The 19,638-nt window shown below is 42.3% G+C and overlaps 1 protein-coding gene across 2 annotated transcripts; it reads left to right on the top strand.

Annotated features, from left to right (window-relative positions):
• Positions 1-5,306: 5,306 nt before the first annotated feature.
• On the top strand, positions 5,307-15,939 carry lbh (LBH regulator of WNT signaling pathway). Of its 2 annotated transcripts, none has more exons than XM_018663705.2 (3): positions 5,307-5,555; positions 10,797-10,899; positions 13,920-15,939. In XM_018663705.2, the coding sequence occupies exons 1-3, from the start codon at positions 5,527-5,529 to the stop codon at positions 14,151-14,153; spliced, it is 366 nt and encodes a 121-aa protein (XP_018519221.1). In that variant the 5' UTR covers positions 5,307-5,526; the 3' UTR covers positions 14,154-15,939. The 2 variants fall into 2 exon arrangements, with proteins under 2 accessions (XP_018519221.1, XP_018519222.1); XM_018663706.2 differs by lacking the exon at positions 5,307-5,555 and adding an exon at positions 5,565-5,683.
• Positions 15,940-19,638: the final 3,699 nt, after the last annotated feature.

Raw genomic sequence — 19,638 nt, forward strand, 5'->3', positions numbered from 1 at the left:
TAACACATGTAGATAGATCATACATTCTAGTAGGTAAAGGGCATTATTTTGCATATTGTATGTATTATGATGGCACATACAACAAATAGTTGCTTTTAAAAAAAAAATCAATAGTTCTACAGATGATAAAACTATAAATTTGACTAAGGTGTTCAAAGTGACGAACCCACAGAGGCAAACTTGTCAATTAACACTTTAAGCTCATTTGTTTGGTTTATAGAATCTCAAAACTCTGTTTTCAGCAGCAAACTGCAGATAGACAAAGTTAGCGACAAGCTGGTGCAGAAAGTGAAACATGCAGCAGCTAAAACCAGATGTATTTCTTTATGATTTGGTGGAAGTTAACAAGATCAGAGAAGAATGAATATATGACTTGCGTGTGACTCCAAATTTGTTTTTCCTCATCTGATGATTGTGTAAATAAGCAACTGTTGGCTAACATGTTTCACTGTGACAACTTCAGTCAGTCAGATATTGTTTTCAGTTTGTTCTGCTGCCACCAAGTGGCCAAAAAAAACCTGATATCACCATAACGAACAAATACCATAAGGAAAAGTCTGCATGCTCTCAGCTTCGTGTTTGCTTTGGTCACTCTCCCATGGACACTGGGTAGTTGTGTCACACCATCAAGCCTCAACTCTCAAACCAGGTGATGACAGCATTATTGTAGTTAGGTCCCTGTAGGGTTAAGGTCAGTGTGTTAAAACATTATATAGGCCCTGACGGATTGAGAAGTGAGTATAACAACTCATTTCACCTGCTCTGCTCTGCCGCAGTCGCCAGGACTGGCAGACTCCCACGGATGTGTGAGGTCTTTGTGGAGCTCTTCATTTATCTCCCTCACCGCTGATAGTGGAATATAGTAAATATTTGAGAGAGTTATTGCCGGGATTGGATTAATTACATGCAGTCTTGAGTTTCTGCAATGCATCTTTTGTTCCCGGAGAAGTCACACAACATTAACAAACTGTCAAGCTGTGAACTGACATGGTTTGTCTCAGTGATGTGTTGCTTCGCCAAATGTTCTCTCTCTCCATGTGTGTGTGTGTGTGTGTGTGTGTGAACAAGTGTGCGCCTCTGTGTAAGCACACCGGATCGCAACATTTAGGACTACATACACTTAAACCTGTGAATTTTCATGTCCAGGAAGTTGAGTGTGTACGTGGATAAGATAGATGGAGAGTAAGAGAGGGAGACAGTGACAGCGAAACAGCATGAGAGAAAGAAAGGGGGAGTAATGGAGCTTGACTAAACCAAGCGCTTATACATAAATTGACATGTGCAATTAGGGAGATGTACACAGTCCCCCTGGTCTGTTTAAGATCTGGAATAGTTTCCTAACAGCTTCAAGATGCCCTGTTTTGGCTTTGGTTTCAAATCTAAATCGGGTTTGACCTTGCTGAATAATGGTGCTGGTGAAGTTCTCTCTGTACTCTTTGGCTAAAGTCCAACTCCTCAGCATACATGACAGCAAACACAGAACAAGGTTCGGCCTCACTGGAATCTGATGAATTGTGACCTGAACTTGAATTCCTAACACTGCATTTTGCAAGGTGGTCATAAACACTTTTGGTTTGGGTTTCCTGTTTATACGGTGTATAAAGGTGGAGGGGGGGGGGGGGGGGGCAGCATTAAAACTGAAGGAGCTGAGGATTTAGCTGGCGTACCAGAGCTGGAACCTGTCAAAATGAAATTCTTTGGGCAGTTCTTGCTGTTTTCTCTTCTTTATTTCTCATCCAGGTTTTTCTTCCTGCTTTTGTTTCTGCTTTTTCTTTGACATGTGACTTCTTCTTACACCGAGCCAACGCAGACACTGCCTAACCTTTGTTAGCACAGTGATGATTGGCAGATTGGAGCTACAGAGTGGCATCCAATGGGTTAAAGACAGCTGCCAACATCTGTAGCTGTGGTTAGCTTTTTAATTGCGAGGCCCAGCAAGTAAGCGAGCAGCATGGTGTGGTGGAGAGGGGGCTGGCAGGCCACATATTTCAGCCCCAGTGGTTCACAGAGCGGCTTTCCGGCCCCTGGCCATGTGGACTCAATGATGGCGTCCAGGGGTGTGCTGTGCTCCTATGAAATATTAAATCTGCTCAGCCCCCAAGTGCAGACAGACCACCTGCAAGCGAGTGTGGCGTGCGGCGAGCCCAGAGATCAGATGTCCCTCGGCAACGCACACGCACAAACACACACACATACACACGTATGCATGAGAAAAAAATATATTCACCAATGAACCTGTAGGCCTGCACATGCTTACACTAATGGACATAAACACATACAACAACAAAAAACACTGTGAACATGGAAACACTCAAACTGATGTGGGAGGGGAGATCTCGAGAAAAATGTATTTCCTGCATTTCTGCTATTTTCATTGACATTTTTTAGATGTGATGCTTCTCTGATTGGTTTCTGTTTAAAGCTGTGATGAAATGGAAAAGTTAAAGTCACCTTTGCAGCTCCAGTAAACAATGAATACATGTTATACTCCCTCTTGAAATAATCAGCAAGAGCAGAGAGCCACGACGATGAAGAAGAACACAAAAAAAAGTCCACAAAAGAAAAAAGCACTACTTTTCAACTGTCAGAGCCCAAAAAGAAACTTAAGCCTACTTCGAAATGCAGCCAAGAGGACAACGGGTGCTTGTTGACTGCCGTCCCCTTCAGGGCCTCGTTCATTTACACGTTGTGCAGCCGATCCTCAGCCTCCCCTCTGCTCCCCTGAGGCATCCCCGCCTGCCCAGATGTGCAGCTGTTTATGTGGAGCAGCAACAAAAGCAGCTGGCCTGCACATCCGCGAGGTGAACCGAGGGGGTCGCCATTCTCCAGGAGTGCTGCTCCTGAGGAAGAAACTTTTCACTCACAACAGGTTGAGTTTATTTGTTTAATACTTCACTGTTTAACCATTTAAAGTAGCCAAAGCAAAATGACCCTATGGGCTTCTGTCTGTGATGTTATGGTGAGCATCAGGACTAACAGAGACCATGTAAAGAAACCACAAAACTGGATTCATATTTCACATTCAGCAACATTTTATAGACTACGTCACATATCGTTTTTAGTTATGATCAGGAAAAAAGACAGATCTATGCATCATGTTCAGGCAGAGAAACAAACAGGACCCGGTTATATGCACATTTACAATTACACTATACATTTTTTATTTAGTTGAGGCAAAAAAAAAGTTAAATAAGTTCATGGTTTGTACCATAATTAATTAGTAAATGTCAATCTAACCTCCATAATAGTTCATACTGGGCCCTTTGAGCCCCACACGGCATCTCATGGTCATTCCATAGATACCTAGTGACATCCTGTGGTCATTTTGTGTCAGTGACTCTTTCAAAATAAATGCCTTTGGTTTTCCTCCCTGTTATTTGTCCATTTCTTGTTAGGGGGTGCTAAACTGACACAGCTGCTCACGACTGATTCAAGTGAGGTTTGCAAAGTTGCAGTACAAAATACCTGAAAAATAAAGAGGTTCATATCTATCTGGTATTTTTCATTTTTTCACATCATATGTTGCGGCAGCAGTTCATGCCATGCTGACAAGTTTCAACAAAACAGCAGCAGCTCACAGTATCATCATGTCATGATGATGACGATGGCACTGGCTGAGTCACACACCTCTGACTTATGAAATAAGCATTGATAATATCAGTGCACCTGCAGAAATCCTTTTCATATATAACCAGGTTTCAGTTCAGTCAGTTCAGGTTAATGTGTTGCATCATTTCAATGATGATATTTTGTTTCTTTCTGTCAGGAGGGACAGTGTGTGTTCAAACCAAGGAGCTGAGGATAGACTATATATATATTTATAGCTGTTGTTGAACATCTAATGTTATCTTCTACCTGATTCAGATTGGGTAACATTTACAAGAGCAGACCAGCAATATAAGCTCCAAAGACAAGAGACCCCTCCTCCCCCAGACTCCATCACATACATATTTGTTAGGAGATTGTTCCAAGTCTTTACTGAAGCTATATCATGTTTACCCCAAGTGACACATTCTTGCCCAAGACTCCATGTTTTTACAACCATATCCTTCCAGAAAAATTAAAATATTCTATTTGTTTTGTGCATCATTTTATACCCACCTTCAGTCAGACATGTTCGGTTACTGAAAAAAAAAGGGTCTTGTGAGTTTGAACAACATCTTAACAAGACACACAAGCTTTAATCAGCTGGCTGCTGCTGGTTCAGGGGGTTTATGGAAACTCTTCATGGAGCATTTCAAAATCAGATACACAAAGCCCTCATTTCTTCACTGTTTGCTCTCTGTCGGGCATGTGTGCCACCTGCTGTCACCCAGGAGACTTTTATAAAGGACATTTACAAAGTGGCAGATTCACAGAGGCTGTGAGCTGCATTATAATGTGGTGTTGATATCAACACAAAGACAGTGAGGGAATATTGACATTTACTCCTACTAAAATGCCTTATTTAAAAATGATACACACACTTGTCTTGTGTGTTTGTTGTTATGAATGAGACAGCTAAGTGCTCGTCCTTGGAGAGTCACAAGGTGGCAGCAGAGGCCTTCTGGCGTTTTACCATTTACCCCTAAAACTGAAGAGCACCCTGAGCACCTGCTTCCTCTGAGCCTAATGTACAGTGCACTGTATGCAGGGGAGGGAAATAGACAACTGGGCATTTTATAAGGTGTGAAGGTCAACTATGCACCAGAAGTCCTGACCAGGACAAGTCATGGAAAATCAGGCCTGTTATACGTTGAGGTCATCATTTTTGACACTCATGAAGCAGTTTGGTTTGACTGTGTGTGGCAGACATGTGGACTCTGCATGTTTTGTTTTACAGGGGTTAATTACAAAGAAAAAAAACCTGCAGGAAGACCAGTCTTTATTTCTGAAATATGCAGACATTGACTTGCCCTTGGAATATATTTGTGAATGAGCCCAGGCAGAGGAGCTCTCTCTCTCTCTCTCTCTCTCTCTCTCTCTCTCTCTCTCTCCTCATTTGGATAAATGTCACGGATTACCTAACTGGCGAATCAGTGTGTTTTTGTCATTCGAGAGGAGGTAAGACTGTCATTTTGTTGCCTTGGAGACTACAAATCAATAGCATCATGCAGTATCTTCTTGTCCATTCCCAATGAGAGGGTTCAGTCGCTGCTGTCGTCATCGGGGCTGTGGTAGAGGAGGGGGAGGGGAAGGGGGGAGAACCGAGTCACCTGCGCTCTGATTGGCTCGTGCTGATAATGAGCTGCCATTGAGGATTTCTGGCCCCGTTCAGAGAGGAGGTGTGTCTCCGGCTTGCACAAGTACACGCCTCTCGCATAAATACTCAACACAACCGTGGTGTTGATTCAGACGCACCAAATTTAAAGAGCTGCGTTTTTCGGCCCTCTCTGTTTGACTGAGACTTGTCACAGTTACTTTCGGTTCGCGCGAGCGTCTTGTACTTCCTCGGAGGGGAAGAAGAAGAAGAAAGAAAAAGTAGAGAGAAGTCAGTGGCTGTAATTAGATTCCCTAATCAGCAGAATTGGCAGCAGGTGTGAATTCATGTCTGTATATTCCCCGCAGATATACTGGTGAGTACTGCATTTTTACCCCCCATGTTCATTTGTTCACATGTGTGAGCTGCAGTCATGTAGTCATGTTTTTTTGTGCTGTTCCTGCTTGATAGAAAAGACTAAACCAAATATCAGGTAACTCACAGGTAAGAACAGTTCAGTCAGTAGCTGTGGTGTATTTTCTTTGGTGATTTCCCTCAGAATGAGCCACCTTTGTTGCTACACCCACTCATGTTTCCTTTGAGATTTTCTATGGGGTGTTGCCCCTGAATTTGGAAATGTCAGAGCATGTGGATTGGAAAAAAACATTTTTTCTTTTCCCCCCTTTTAGATTTTAAACAAATCGTCTTGATAAATATTTCTGCTTGTGCCAATTCAGAAACAGCTTCATTTTCAGCCTATTTCTATTCAAGGATGAAAAGCACTTTATTCCCCTTTTTTTCTCTGAACCATGAGGCACACAGGCAGGTGTCTTTAAACATTTGACTGGAGTAATGCGCTGCTTTTGTCCTTTGGGGTCTTTAGTGCTGCAGGTGTAGTTGCATTTGGATGGATGCACCCTGCTCCTATCTATTACTGTAGTGTCACTTTTATCACCATCACCCCCTGATGATCAGCAACATAACTGCTTGATGTTCTTGTTGACACATGAACAGAGGGTGCATCTTTGTTTATTCGAGCCTCTCTTTGGTCTTATCTTGTCAAATGTTTTCCTGTCTGTAGGGAGGATATGCAAGTCGCTTTTGAAACATTGTTTTGCGAGCGCCGTTCAAACCTCAGCAGGCTTCTAGCTGTCTCTACCAGGAAGTTCACAATCGACCTCTTTACTGTAACCACACTTTGCCTTCTTGCCTGTTCTTACTTACAGTGGGCCTGTGCTTCTCTGTTCTGTGATGTTACTTCTTTTGGGAAATCTGAAAATAGGGTGTGTTTTTTTTTTTGTTTTGTTTTTTTTTTTCTCTTCAGTGTTACTTTTTTATTTCAGCAGCATGATTAGAATTTTTTATGCATGATTTTGATTTGGATCTGCGTGCTGCAAGTTCCACTAAAAACTTCCTTTATCTGCACTGTGGCTTTCTATCTTTATGAACAGGAAGACATATTTCTCACAACAATGGCAGACTCTCGCCTCAGCATAGATGCAGATGCTCCATGCGTACTGTATGTAACGGCATGTATAGAAAACTTGGTGCAAGTTGCCAGACATGTAAGGTCAATAGGGCATTCAGTGTCACACACTTCGCTTAGATCACCATAAAGCACCGGAGTGGTATCTGATCCATGATGTGTTTCCAGTGGCAGACTCAACCCAGAGGAATCTGGATACAACCCATTCATTCCAGCTCACTCCTGGGGGTCTTACCCCCCCACCCCCTTCCACCACCACCCACATACCTGCAGAGCTGTGTGACTTTGGCTGGTGGTGGAAAGCTCAGTGCTGGCACAGAGCATCAGCAGCTTTAGCCCTGTTGCCACACAGGCTGAGATTTATGATAGTAGTAGCAAGAACAGCGGGGGTTGCAGGGGGGTGGGGGAAACAATGTTGATAACGCACAAGATGCACATTTCCCCTCTCGTGCAGTGAGATTATTGCAGAGACCACTTGTGGGTCCTGTCAGCACCAACACAGGACGAGACATGCGAGGAGGTGGTGTCTCTGTAGCCTTTTATAGTCTGGAGACAGGTGGATGAGCAGGGTGTCAATCTTGGGTGATGCCTGAAGACTATCAGTCTTTTGGCATCTCTAGCAGTGATATTTCGACTATCTTAGCCAGGGCTGGTGTGGCAGATGGCTTTACAGATTGTAACAAGTATCTCATGTTAATATGTGACTGCTGCCTGCTGCTATATGAAAAAGCTGTAGCAGAGAGTCAGAGCTGTTAGGGAATGTGGTCACTATATAATGAGGTCAGGTAGGTGTATAACAAAGCAAAACTGGAGGAGACTGCTGAACACGGCACGTTTCCGCCTCCACTAGTCACCGGGGGAAACTCCCGTGACCGTAATAAACAGGGCTTAAAAACCTGAAAACATCACATTTTGTTCTGTTGTCATGCTGGGATGATTAAGTTGATTACTGATCAACTTCATCATCTCTCATGCAGTTTTAAAAATATTGTATATTATCAAATTGCTTGTTTTGTCCAAAACCCAAAGCTATAAATCTGCTATTTATAGAAAGGATAAGAAAATCACATTGGTGAAACTGGAACCAGTGAATTTGATTTTTTTTTTTTTTTTTTTTTTTTAAATCACTTAAATGATAAAACAGGTTTAAAAATTGTTGCTGATAGAATTTTCTTTAGATTACCTAATCCATTAATTGGCAAATAGTTTCAGCTCTGGATCCTCGTAATCCTTCCGATACGTGTTCTGGACACATGGTACATGACTGTCTGTGCCATTACCTGCCATCCATCTGTGCCCTGGCTGGACCTGGCTTTAGGAAGCTGGCAGGACCCAGGTATGCCTTATGTTGACTGGGTCAAGAGGTAAAGAGGTTTACTGCCATCTGCCTCACCAGCCTCACATTATTCAATGAAAGATATTTGCCTTAAAATGTGTGTCATGTCCCTTGGAGGCAGAATTGAGTTTCAAGTGTTGCAGCTGAGGCATCATCACATTCAGACATGTCTACTAAATGTGTGCCATTGGACCACAGACACTAGTTAACTAGCTGTGCTCCATGCTGGTTTTATGTCATACATTTACAGGCTGGTTATTTATATAACACTTTATTCCACTTTGAGAGAGGGACACAATGTTCTGCCCCTGCTTGACACTTGAAGCAATAATGAATGTGACTGAACGTAGTCTGTGTATGTTTGTTTCCTCCCTCCCAGGTTGACTTGTTACTCGTGCACCCCCACTTCCTCCTCATTGTGCCCCTTTATGTTTTATTAGGCCGATGTTCTGTTATTCTTAGCCGAGCAGGATGTTTATACGATCCCCGAACAGAAATATGACTGGCAAGGCCTGAGTGTTTATCTTTCTTTCCCTTCCCTCCCTCTCTTCCCCTCTCCTCCTCTGCTCAGGTCTTCACTGCCACTGTTCATCCCCTCTGTCCCCTCCTCTGCTGCTTCTTTGCATGCCTGCCTCACCCTCCTCTGCACCCCACTCAAGAAGGATGAAATAAGTTCAAGAGCAGTCCCAGCTGACATTATTTTTTCCATGTTAAACCTTGCATATCCTTCAAGCCTCCTCTTTTTTTTTCTTTTTTTTTTTTTCTTTTTTTTCTTTTTTTTTTTTGGATATCCGGCCATTGTTTGAGCCAAGTATGCAGTGTGGTCTGACTGGTGTAGTAAAGGTTACTTTATGGACGATAAAGCCAGAAGCTTTTCACTTTTCACATTTTATAGTCACCCTACACCCTGCTCTGATGTCAGTGTTTCCTTGTGAAAGCAACAAGATTTAGGGAGGGAAAAACTGAGAAACTGCCAGGTGACGTTCTCCTGGTACTGACTATGCAGAGGCTGTAAATCTATATATACTGCATCTATAGATGGCAATGATAGATGGAACAAAATAATCAGCAACTTGATTGATAGTGCTTGTGAATACACAGTGTGGACCACATAAAAATAAAAATCAGGAATCGTTGAATCAATGGGAGTTGATGATCTGAGCCCTAATCCACACAAGTGACATTAACAGGATGTTTAATGCTAGAATGTAGTCTCAAAGTGAGCGAACTGTCTGTAACACAGCAACATGTATAAAGTTTGCAAATGTTAGCTACCGTTAGCTATATCAGACCAAGTAAGGCTGAAGCAGGAAAACCGCTGTAGTGCATGTTATTGATGATACTTCAGAATTTAAGTTGAACTTTTGAGGCATTTGTCAAAATAAATATCAACATGAAACCTCTTTTTAATTCACTGAAAGGTAATTCATCTACCAGTAAACATGGACATGAATAGATTTCTTCATAAAGACTCTTCTCTGTACTGTGTTTTGTATGAGTCATAAATGGAGACCGTAAGACAGCTTTGCTTTTATTTAGGGATTCCACAGAATGTGTCATGTTGATGAAGTGAGCACTGTAGGTTTTGACTATTTATTTTTAAAGGAACTTTTGTTTGTGTAACTTAAATAACACTAAAATGATTCAGTGTTTTCACTTTTTCTGCTGTTATCTAATAGACTTTGAAGCAAAACTTAGATACGTGAGACAGTGGTAAATGATCAAATCAATTCACTGGAACATGTTTACGTACAGGTAAATGCTCCCTATTTTAAAACCATGTTTTCATCACCGCTTGATATAAAGTTTTTTCACCATTCTAGCTGAATCCGAAAGTAAATGCGCAACTGTTTAAGATTCAAAGTAGGTCAAGTGAAGCCCACACATCACGTTCCTACCAAAAAAAAAAAGTCCATTGAATCAAATAATAAGTAGATGTGAGTGAGCTTCTTGTTGTTGTGTTCTGTTTTCTTTGTCCTATATAGCCAGTGACCACACAAACCACAAGCCTGTGGCCACTGACCACGAGGCACCAGGCTTTAAATAGAGAGCGTGAGAAGGCCGCTCAGCATCTTGTCTCAAGACAACGTCTATGTCAGTCCTGGGACCTGCTTCTAGTCATTTTTTTTCTTCTTTTTTAAACCTTTACTACAACAAAGCTGGATAGCAAATGCACTGAACATGGATAAACAGTCTCTTGCTACTTTTATCTAAAATGGAAAGTTTGGCCAAGCTTTGATGGAACTGAGTGCATCGAGTTCCACCCCAGTCAAATACCACAGCACGCCCCCAGCACTCTCTCACAATGACTGTGTTCTCTGGTTGTTAGCGCAAGAGCACATCATCCTGTATTTAGAAACAGCCACCTTATGCAAGCCACATCATGAGCAGTGCAGCTTTGCAGTGCATTAGCACAGCAGAGCATCGGACTGGATGCTCAGTGTGTTGTGGTCAAGATGTGCTGATTATAAACAAAACTGGCACACACATGAAAGGTGGCAAAACAACCATGACTTTCAGGCATTAATTGTCTATATACATGTGGATGGTTTGATATGCGTGGCGTTTGTTGGTTTTCCATTTTTGTCACGTGATCACTGACCATAAAAGTCATGATAATTAAAAACTGTTTGTCCTCACTGTATACCACTGGACTCCTCTTAGTATATTTACTGCAAAACAAATAAGGACCACATTTATGTTAATTGTAAACATTCTGATAATGCACTTCTACATGAGCCGTGATCATCATTGCATCTAATCACAAAGCTTCTTCTCTTCTTTCAACCGTGCAGCCCAGTGTTTGTGCCCAGCCGAGATATGACTGAGGTGATGATCAGCAGCACCCCCATGGAGGACATGAGGCTCAGCCCCAGCAAGGACAGACTCTCCTTCCAGGTAGAACACACACACGCATGACAGTGCAACACTGCTTCCGTCCCAATTCCCGTACATTTTTCTGTGGCATGGCCATTTTATACCTGTCTTCATCCATTCATTATCATGAATTAGACTGACGTCAGCATGGGCTGGAGGGAGCGGTCACTGCATTTTGTGATTTGGGAACAGCAGCTGCATTTGGCACAAGATGGTGGAAATGTCATTACGCTGTATAAACAGTTACAAAAATATATATTTGGTTTTATCTACAAGACCCCCCCCCCCCAATCCCGGACACGCTAAACTGTTTGTGTATAAAAAGACTGAAAATAATTTTAGAAGTAGTAGTAGTGTTTACAATGAGGCTGATAAAATTCATCTGTCATTGGAGTGTAATAGCATGAAGATGATTTTACTGAGCAGTTATACACCCACCTGCTACTTTGAATACCGAGATATAGAATTACAAAAAAAACACCCTCACCCTATTTTTATCTGGTAAAACACTGGCGGTCACAGTAAGTCATAACTTTAAACATACAGAGGAAACGTATGTAGTGGAAATTGTCTGTAATTTACTGTTCCCTGTCACAGAAATAAACCCAGCAGATTCAGAGATTAGAGAAGCAGCCATCAGGTGGTCTTGACAAGTTGTTGCCTGTGGCTTTGTTTTACTGTCAGCTCAACAGGGCCATCTTGGAAACAAAAACTACTTAAACACACAGCTGCTTGCTTGTTTAGTGTCACATTTGTGCCAAGGTTGAACAAAGAATTAAAGGGCCCCGTGTTAATACTTCATTTTATCATCTTCAATGTGAAAAAGGATTAAAAATTTCTATGATTAGGCCAGGGTTCATTGTTACCAAATTAATCTTAAACAAATGGGCCACCTGCTGAGGTTTTTACAGCCCACAGGGGCAAAAAGGCCATTTCATACAAGACTGATAAAATGTAATTATTTGTATGGAAGATGTGCATCCTGTACAGTTACAAACCCAAAACAATGTTCTGCTGATGCCACGCCGTATGCAGACGTTGTCTCTGAGAGGATGTAGACTGACCCAAAAGGAAAAAGGCTGGCTTCCTCTCCCCCACAGTTCACACCCCAGCTGTGAGTCTGTCTGAGAGGATGAGAGGAGCAGATAAAAAGGGGAGGTGGAGGGACAGAGGGTGCCAATGTGCCACTTCTCCACTCTTTCCATCCCCACTCTGTACTTCCTCACCTCGGCCACTTGCCCAAGGTCTCAGCCGCTCCTCAGAGATGCACTTGTATGAAGCAGCGATATTACACCAAGTCACTTCCTCCACTATGGGTGTCAGGGGGGCTTTGACACAAATTATGTGACCATTAAATTCCAGCTGCACCTATAAAAGGTATTGAAATGAATGTGACCTACTAGTGGAAAAAAGGATGAGTAAATAGCTATTTATTTACCGAATTATCATCTCAAAAGGCAATGTCATGATTCAACCCGACCACATACACCCCAGAAGGTCCTAAAATAGCCAGCATTGTGCCTGGCTGACGATGTGTCGTCGCTTCCTGCCACTGGAAGTGAAACAAGTTATGACATGTGTTAGCTAAGGATCCAAAGGCAAGGTCACTCGCTGCCTGACTCCCCTCGGTGGTGACGCACAGTGAGGATTGGCGAGACGTGCCAGGAAATGCAGATACACGCAGGCATCAGACATGAACACAGGCATGCACGCACATATAATTACACACGTATAATCACACCTCTTGGCGTGGTTCAATACACAGCTGGTTTCAGTGGAACGTAAAAAGCCGGTGATGGACACACGCACGCTTTCATAACCTGACAAATTCTCACATTCACAAGGCATATTTATAGCTTTTTGTCTTTTTCCTCCCGTCTCATCTGTCTCTTATGGAATTCATGGAGACTTGGACACAGCTGGATCCCCTCTATCTCTTCTTGTCTCAGTCTCTCTCCTGCCTCATCTAATGCTTTCTTTCCACTCGGCTCTTTGCCCAGACAGCGACATTGCTCCCCCCCACCACCACCACCCCCACCTCCAATGTCTCGGAGTGAAATATGCAGGTCTAAAAATATTCATCCACTTTATCCAAACAACAGCAAAAAATGCTGTTCTTGGACCAGGAGTGGCAGGCTTTTTTCCCCTGGGCCATTTCTCCGGTTCCTGAGAACAGAGAAAGTCGGAGGTTAATGTCCAATCTCGCCAGGATAGGGAATGCATGTAATCTCTCTTGTCAGAGTGTCTCTCATGCCCTTCACTTTGGATCCAAACATTTGAGAATGGCACGCTGCATTTATAAGCAGACATATCAGTCTGGATTTGCAGATAGCACAGACCAATTTCATGTTGTTTCCTAAACCTTTTTTTCCGACTCCATCTCCACAGGAATATAAAGTATTCAACACTAAAGGCTGACTGTAATAGGGATGGATGTTCTATTTATACATAAATCATGTCCCAGTAAACCTTTCACCTCGATGTTTTCACCTTACTGATTTGAAATGCTATGATTACACTCTTGTATAATCTTCCAAGTTGCGGGTGATGTGGTATTGGATGAGTTCATAAGCAGCTACAAGCTGCTTGGCACAATGCCTTCCAAAGCATTTAGATTAAACATGATGCAGCATTTACTGTAAGTCTCACTAGACATGCCTCATTTGCCTGTACACAGCAACTGATGTAACCCTTCCTTGTGCAGTTTATTTTTGGGTGTGCACCTATATATGTGGAAAGCTAGCTTGACTGTCAGAGGGGAAAGTGGGATGGGCAAAAGCAGGTATGCCACTGGGATTTTTAAGCAACCACTTCCCATGACAGATGTTTAGTCTTCACATCACTTCCTTCACAGTTGTTTAGCCTTGTGGTGGTGCCTGCAACACTTCTACAGGTTCTGGTGTCCCAGAGCCTACCGCACACGCATTGATCAGAAATATGCTCACAAATAATTTCTTGCTTCACAACTGGGGACAGCTAGCTCAGTTTGTATTAACAAAAGATTCCTAACCAGCGTTTTACCCTCGTCTCTCCCTTTTTAGATATTCCCCGACCCCTCAGACTTTGACCGTTGCTGTAAGCTCAAAGATCGTCTGCCATCCATCGTGGTGGAGCCGACAGAGGGAGAAGTCGAGAGCGGAGAGCTTCGCTGGCCTCCTGAGGAGTTCCTGGTCAGTGAAGAGGAGGAAGAAGAAGAGGACGATGACGAAGAAGTGGAGGAGCACAATAACGGCAGCATCCAAAACGGACAGCCAACACAGAATTCTCAGCACTAGAGGCTGCACTGCAGCACCCATGCTCTCTTGATCCATCTCTTTCTGATTGACTCTCCCTTTCACACACTGGTTGCACTTCACCTCAGCAGACTCAGCTGGCCGGACGCACGCTCAGCATCTCGTGATGCCATCTCGTTGCCCATGACACCAAAGCATCACTCTCCCACAAGAGAAGCAATACACACTTTCTCACCCAATTATAATTTATCCTCCTGGACTGCAGATCCACCCAAAAACAGACTTGAAAAGAACGGACACGCACACCTCTAACCCGCACCCACTTCCTACCCATGCCTACCACCGTGTGTGTCTCGGCTCAGAACAGACATCCCCATCAGACAGCGGCAGCTCAATGCTCCATGGACAGCTCTCACACTGCAGGGGGGAGACTACCGCTCTGTACTTTACTCCAAAATGGCTGGCGTCATGACCCCAGAGACTTCATACTCGCATACAGAACTATTGTGGTACCCGTGGGGAAAATAATGTCTACAGCAGACTGTCCACACCTGTGTTTCAGTTTCTGGATTGGTATGTTAATTATTGTGATTGCCACTGCTGTCCATAGATTTGTCCGTTTCTGAGAAGTGAATGTTTTGTGCTTTCTGTTTTTTGAGAAGTAAGTATTTTGTGCAAAATGTTACTGGGAATTTTTTTTTCTTTTATTATCCCTCACAGGATTTACCTAAATAATTTTGTGTGACCTTATGTCAGGCATTTACAATAAAAAGGTGACATGGACTCTTTTTAGAGAAGTGAGAAGAAAGTGAAAGTTAAAAAAAAAAAAAAAAAACCCGCATGCCCTGCTATGCTTAGTACTTGTGTGATAAATGAATTGTACAAAGACAAGGGCGGTGAGGACACGGTCATGCTATGATCCTCTCATCACGTTGGCCTCCTGTAAGCCTTGTGACAAACTATAGTTGGATGACAAAGCAAAGATTCTAACCTTGAGAACGAAATGTGACGCAAGCAGGTTATTGTTTCAAAGGACGGAGCTGAGTAAGGATGGGGAATTTTTTTTTTTTTTTTTTTTTTTTTTTTTTTGAAAAAGCAGTTGATAAAGCAATGTACAGCCCGAATTAAGGATGTGTAAATACTTGTTAATACTTGTTCCCAGCGAGCCCCACCCCTGAGGCCTTTTTTCTTTCTTTCCTTTTTAAGAAAGACAGACACTGAGAATCACTCTGACCTGCACACACCTGAACTGAAAACTGTCTCTTTCCTGGTCTTCCTGTTCTTTTTGAAAACAGCCATGCATTTATTTGAAGTTCAGGTCACGGGTGGGGGGTTCACACTGTAGGACAGAGTTCACCAACAAGGACATAGGCAATGTCTGAAACAGTATTAAATTCTTTACTCACAATAAAAATAGTCCTGATGTTTGCCAAAAAGCTGTTAATGGGAAATTTAATTTGCTCTCTTGTAGTAATGTCTGTCATTTTATTTGCCTGTGCTGCAGTTCCAAAAGTTGGTGTTTGTTTTTGTCAGTCAATTTGTGGAAAAGATTTCACTTTCTGTGCACACAATCTGAAATACTGTTGTACAAGCATGACTGATATACTAAATGTGTCTGTTCTTTTTTTGTAATTTTTAATTTGAGTGGCATTAGGGCTGTGTACAGAACATCTCTCTCCTCTTTCTCCTGTCACCCACAGGTCCCACATTGTTTTTGTAAAGCTCAGGGAGATTAGCCGCCATCTTTCTCTTGTTTTTTTGTATTTAGACCACTTTTCTCTGTGACAATTACAGAGGCTGTAAATAAACATTTGAATTTGCTATCCAACTGTGTGACTCTGCTGTGAGAATAAGTGACTATAAAGAGTTACTGCAATTTTTATAGTACAAGATGAAGTAAATGAGTCTTTTACAGGGGTAATCCTTCAGTGCATTTAAAGCATTGTTTCCAAGAGACTTTACTTTTGTGTTTACTTTCATTTTCTTTCATGTGAAACCCCCCCACCACCACCACCACCATCTCTTTTCCCCACTCACTTCACCTGCAGTGGTTAGAGAAAAAGCAGTATTACTTCCTGCTCGGCATCGCCGCATACAGAATCTCTCTACGAATACAGATGCATGTATCAAATACGTGTATATATAGAAGCGAGAACAGGCCACATGCTACTTCCTGTCTTCAGCTCGCACACAAATGAGCACAATCTGACTCCTAGTTAAAACAAAATCTTATTCCTGAACACTGAACAGCTTTTACATTCTTAAAACATTCTTCTTTTTTTAAAATATTAAATGATGCCATCCAGTGAACATTGGTTTGAGCTACCCATCTTTTAGGACCTTTATAATTACAGTAAAGTATTAAGAATAGTATAGGGTATAAAAGTCTGTGGAAGCAACTCCTCACGCTCTACCCATAAACACTCACCACAATGATACAAGACTAATAAAATGTGGTTGAGTGGAAAAGCTCTAATGGGAAGCTGGGGGTTTTTACAGGAATAAACAGAAAGCTTTCTGATCACCGTTACAATGGAAACTTCTCAGGTGATTTGCTGCTATGTTACTGTATTAGTGACCCACCAGGTCAAGTTTGATTGCCTAGTACCGGGAATAGTCCGTCAGAGTTGCTGCGGGAGGGCCTTTAGGGGCCAAGGGCCTGATAGATTGGCCAAGGTGGTACTTTTCAGGGCCTTACAGTCACTTCCTGGAAAGAGAACAATGAACTGACATTCTATCCTGCTTCCTTCTTCCTGGGAAAAAAAGAGCATAAAGAGTTATTAATACCCCCCCAGCTGATAGTGGTGGTCAGCAGCAGCAAGCGCGTCTGGCCCGGGGAGCCGGTGGCAAATTCTGAATAGGCTCGAAAACGAATGTCCTTTGTCCCTTTCTTAACGACCGTTCCTTGATCTCAGTGGAAAATGTCATGAGATCATGGAAAGAAGATATCATAAGAAGTTAGGCACGGTCCTTTGAGAGATGGACCAAACTTGCATCCAGCTATGGAATCATGTGACATCGGCCAGAAACCTCTGAACTTTGCGGCGTCTTTGAAATATTGCTGGAGAAAACAATATACTTCAGTTTTCATAAAGTCCTGTGTTTTTGAGGCTGAAAGAGATATGAAAGGAAGCCTGGGAGCATCTTTCCTTGGCATTTAGACATTTTGAGTCTTATATTCAGCTCTTTGTCTTCAGCTACTTCTCAGCTGATTAACTCAGGTCCCTTACTTTTGCAATGAAAGACCATAACAGTGGCTGTAACAGTGATTAAAATGATCCTTGCCCCATCAAACTCGATTGAAGAATCGAGAAATGCTCACAGGAGTTCAACATATTTTTACATTCATGAAATAATTATGTACAGTCATCTACAATTTGGCTCCTCAAATCCCACATTTTAAGCACAGTGACAGTTGTTGAGTTGTTTGCATAAAGCCACTATCATTCTAATCTGCTCAAACCACAACCACACAGTCCTGATAAGGCAAGTTTTTGAGTGTTAAAAAAAACAATAGTTTTAATATTTTGTGAAATTATCATATTTTCTTTCCTGCAGAGAATTAGATAAGAAGTTTCACATCTGTGTTACAGTAATTAGCTGGTGCCAGCAGCCAGTTAGCTGAGCTTAGACTGTAAACGGGAACACAGCTATTCTGGCTCTGCAGGGGGACTAATCTGCGATAGTGTGTCTACCAACACATCTAAATTGCAATAATTTACAGGTTAAGTCTTACTTTTCTGCACAGAAACTGCTAAGCTAAGCTAAGCTAGTTGTCTACTGGCGCTAACTTTATGTACTGTACTGACATGAGTGTCATTAATCTTCTTATGTAACTCTCAACAGGAACATTAATAAGCATATTTTCCAAACTCCTACACATGCTTTTTCCTAATTTTAAATTGGATTGTTGCTTATTTAGTGCTGACTACTTTATATTATAGGAAATAAAATTTGATTTGTTTTCTAAGTCTTTACTCTTAAATTGCATTCAGTTCACCTCACCAAAGATTTTGACCATTTTATCTGATTTAACTCTTGGGTAAAAGTAATTTCTTTACACTGTAAATCTGCCCCTTAACTACCCTGCTGGTGGTCAGAGTTGACAGCATTCATTTTGCAGCTGGCAAGATGAGTAGGCACTCGGTGGCACAGGGTGTCTTGCACACCACTGCTGGCATGAGACATGGTATCTTTAAATGCGTGTGAGAGCGTGTGTGCCTGGCTATGTATTAAAACCGTTGTCAGAGTCCTCTGAGTGAAGTCACTGATAGCTCTTCTAGCTCATTCTTGGAATTCTTTCCGATGGAAACAATCCCATCACTGATCCCAGTGTGTCAGCAGAGTCTGACCTGCCAACCCCTGAATTCTCCCTGACTCCCAACTATAGTCCACATTAACACTGTTTCACTGTCACTCCTCTACACATAAACTCACACCAACTCCTTCATCTACCCATAACATAACCCGCACCCCACCCCCGCTCCGGTCTTGTATGTCAAGAGGAAAAAAATAATGCTTATCCGATGAACTCTTTTTCCACTCCCTCCCCTCATTTTACTTCTCTCTCCAATGTTTTCTTGTTCTTTCTATTTTTCGCAGTCCCAGACTTTTATCCCATTCTGTTGTTTCAGCAAGTTTCCCATACTTACATGACAGTAGAAATGTACTCTGCATTCCCACAGTGCAGGTTATGTAATTTCAGTTAACGTTTCATTGTAAACGGTGCCCCTGTTCCTATAACCTTGCTATTCTAGTGCTGCAACCTTACTGTATAAGCCAACGCTGTTTATTCTGTGTGTGCATGCATAAGTCTCTCTGTGTGTTTGTGCAAAGCGCACAAATGGGTGCATGTGCGAGGAGGTTTTATGTATAACCGTGTCTGTTATTATGAGTGCCATGTGCGTAAGGGAAAGATTCTTTTCCCATGGTTCCTCAAGTGTGAGAAGAAAGTAGAGCTCTCAGGACATGAGGCAAAAACTCTGCTTGTTATTTATAACCTGTCTGGAGACGGCCCACCGAGCGTGGACACATATCTGGCACTGTCAACAAGAGAAGAGCTAGAATAAGATACGCCGAGAGGCATACAACAAGGAGGAAGGATTAAAAGGTGAAGGAGTCAGGGAAGGAAACAGGAGGATGTTGAGGAGGTAAAGCATAAAGCACACCGACAGTGTAACATGGGTAAATCACAGACCGATTGTCTCTTTTGTGGCCAACTTAGATAAGACTTAGTGAGATAAAGTTCGTGGAAATGCAGCCATAGCAAAAATGACACTTGGAAACGCTCTCAGTGTCATTATGCCCTCATAAAATTTAACTAATGTACTTTCCAAATGACTTTACAAACAGCATGGATGGAAAAAATTGCATGAGACTTCTGGAAGTCAGCGAGGCAAATCATTTTGTTGTAATCTGTCCTTCCCCTGAATGTATTTGACATTTGAAAACCCCACAGCGCCGTCTGATACACCAATCCAGAACTGAGGAGCACAGAGCAGTGATTGCTATTCAAAACAAAGCCTCC

Source organism: Lates calcarifer, linkage group LG19 (assembly GCF_001640805.2).
Source record: "Lates calcarifer isolate ASB-BC8 linkage group LG19, TLL_Latcal_v3, whole genome shotgun sequence".
NCBI lineage: Eukaryota > Metazoa > Chordata > Actinopteri > Centropomidae > Lates > Lates calcarifer.

Excerpts from the sequence above, each read along its gene's own strand:
- lbh (XM_018663705.2), top strand. The coding sequence starts at position 5,527 with ATGTCTGTATATTCCCCGCAGATATACTG. Across the intron at positions 5,556-10,796 it reads TATTCCCCGCAGATATACTG|CCCAGTGTTTGTGCCCAGCC; the intron begins GTGAGTACTGCA and ends TCAACCGTGCAG. Across the intron at positions 10,900-13,919 it reads AGGACAGACTCTCCTTCCAG|ATATTCCCCGACCCCTCAGA; the intron begins GTAGAACACACA and ends CTCCCTTTTTAG.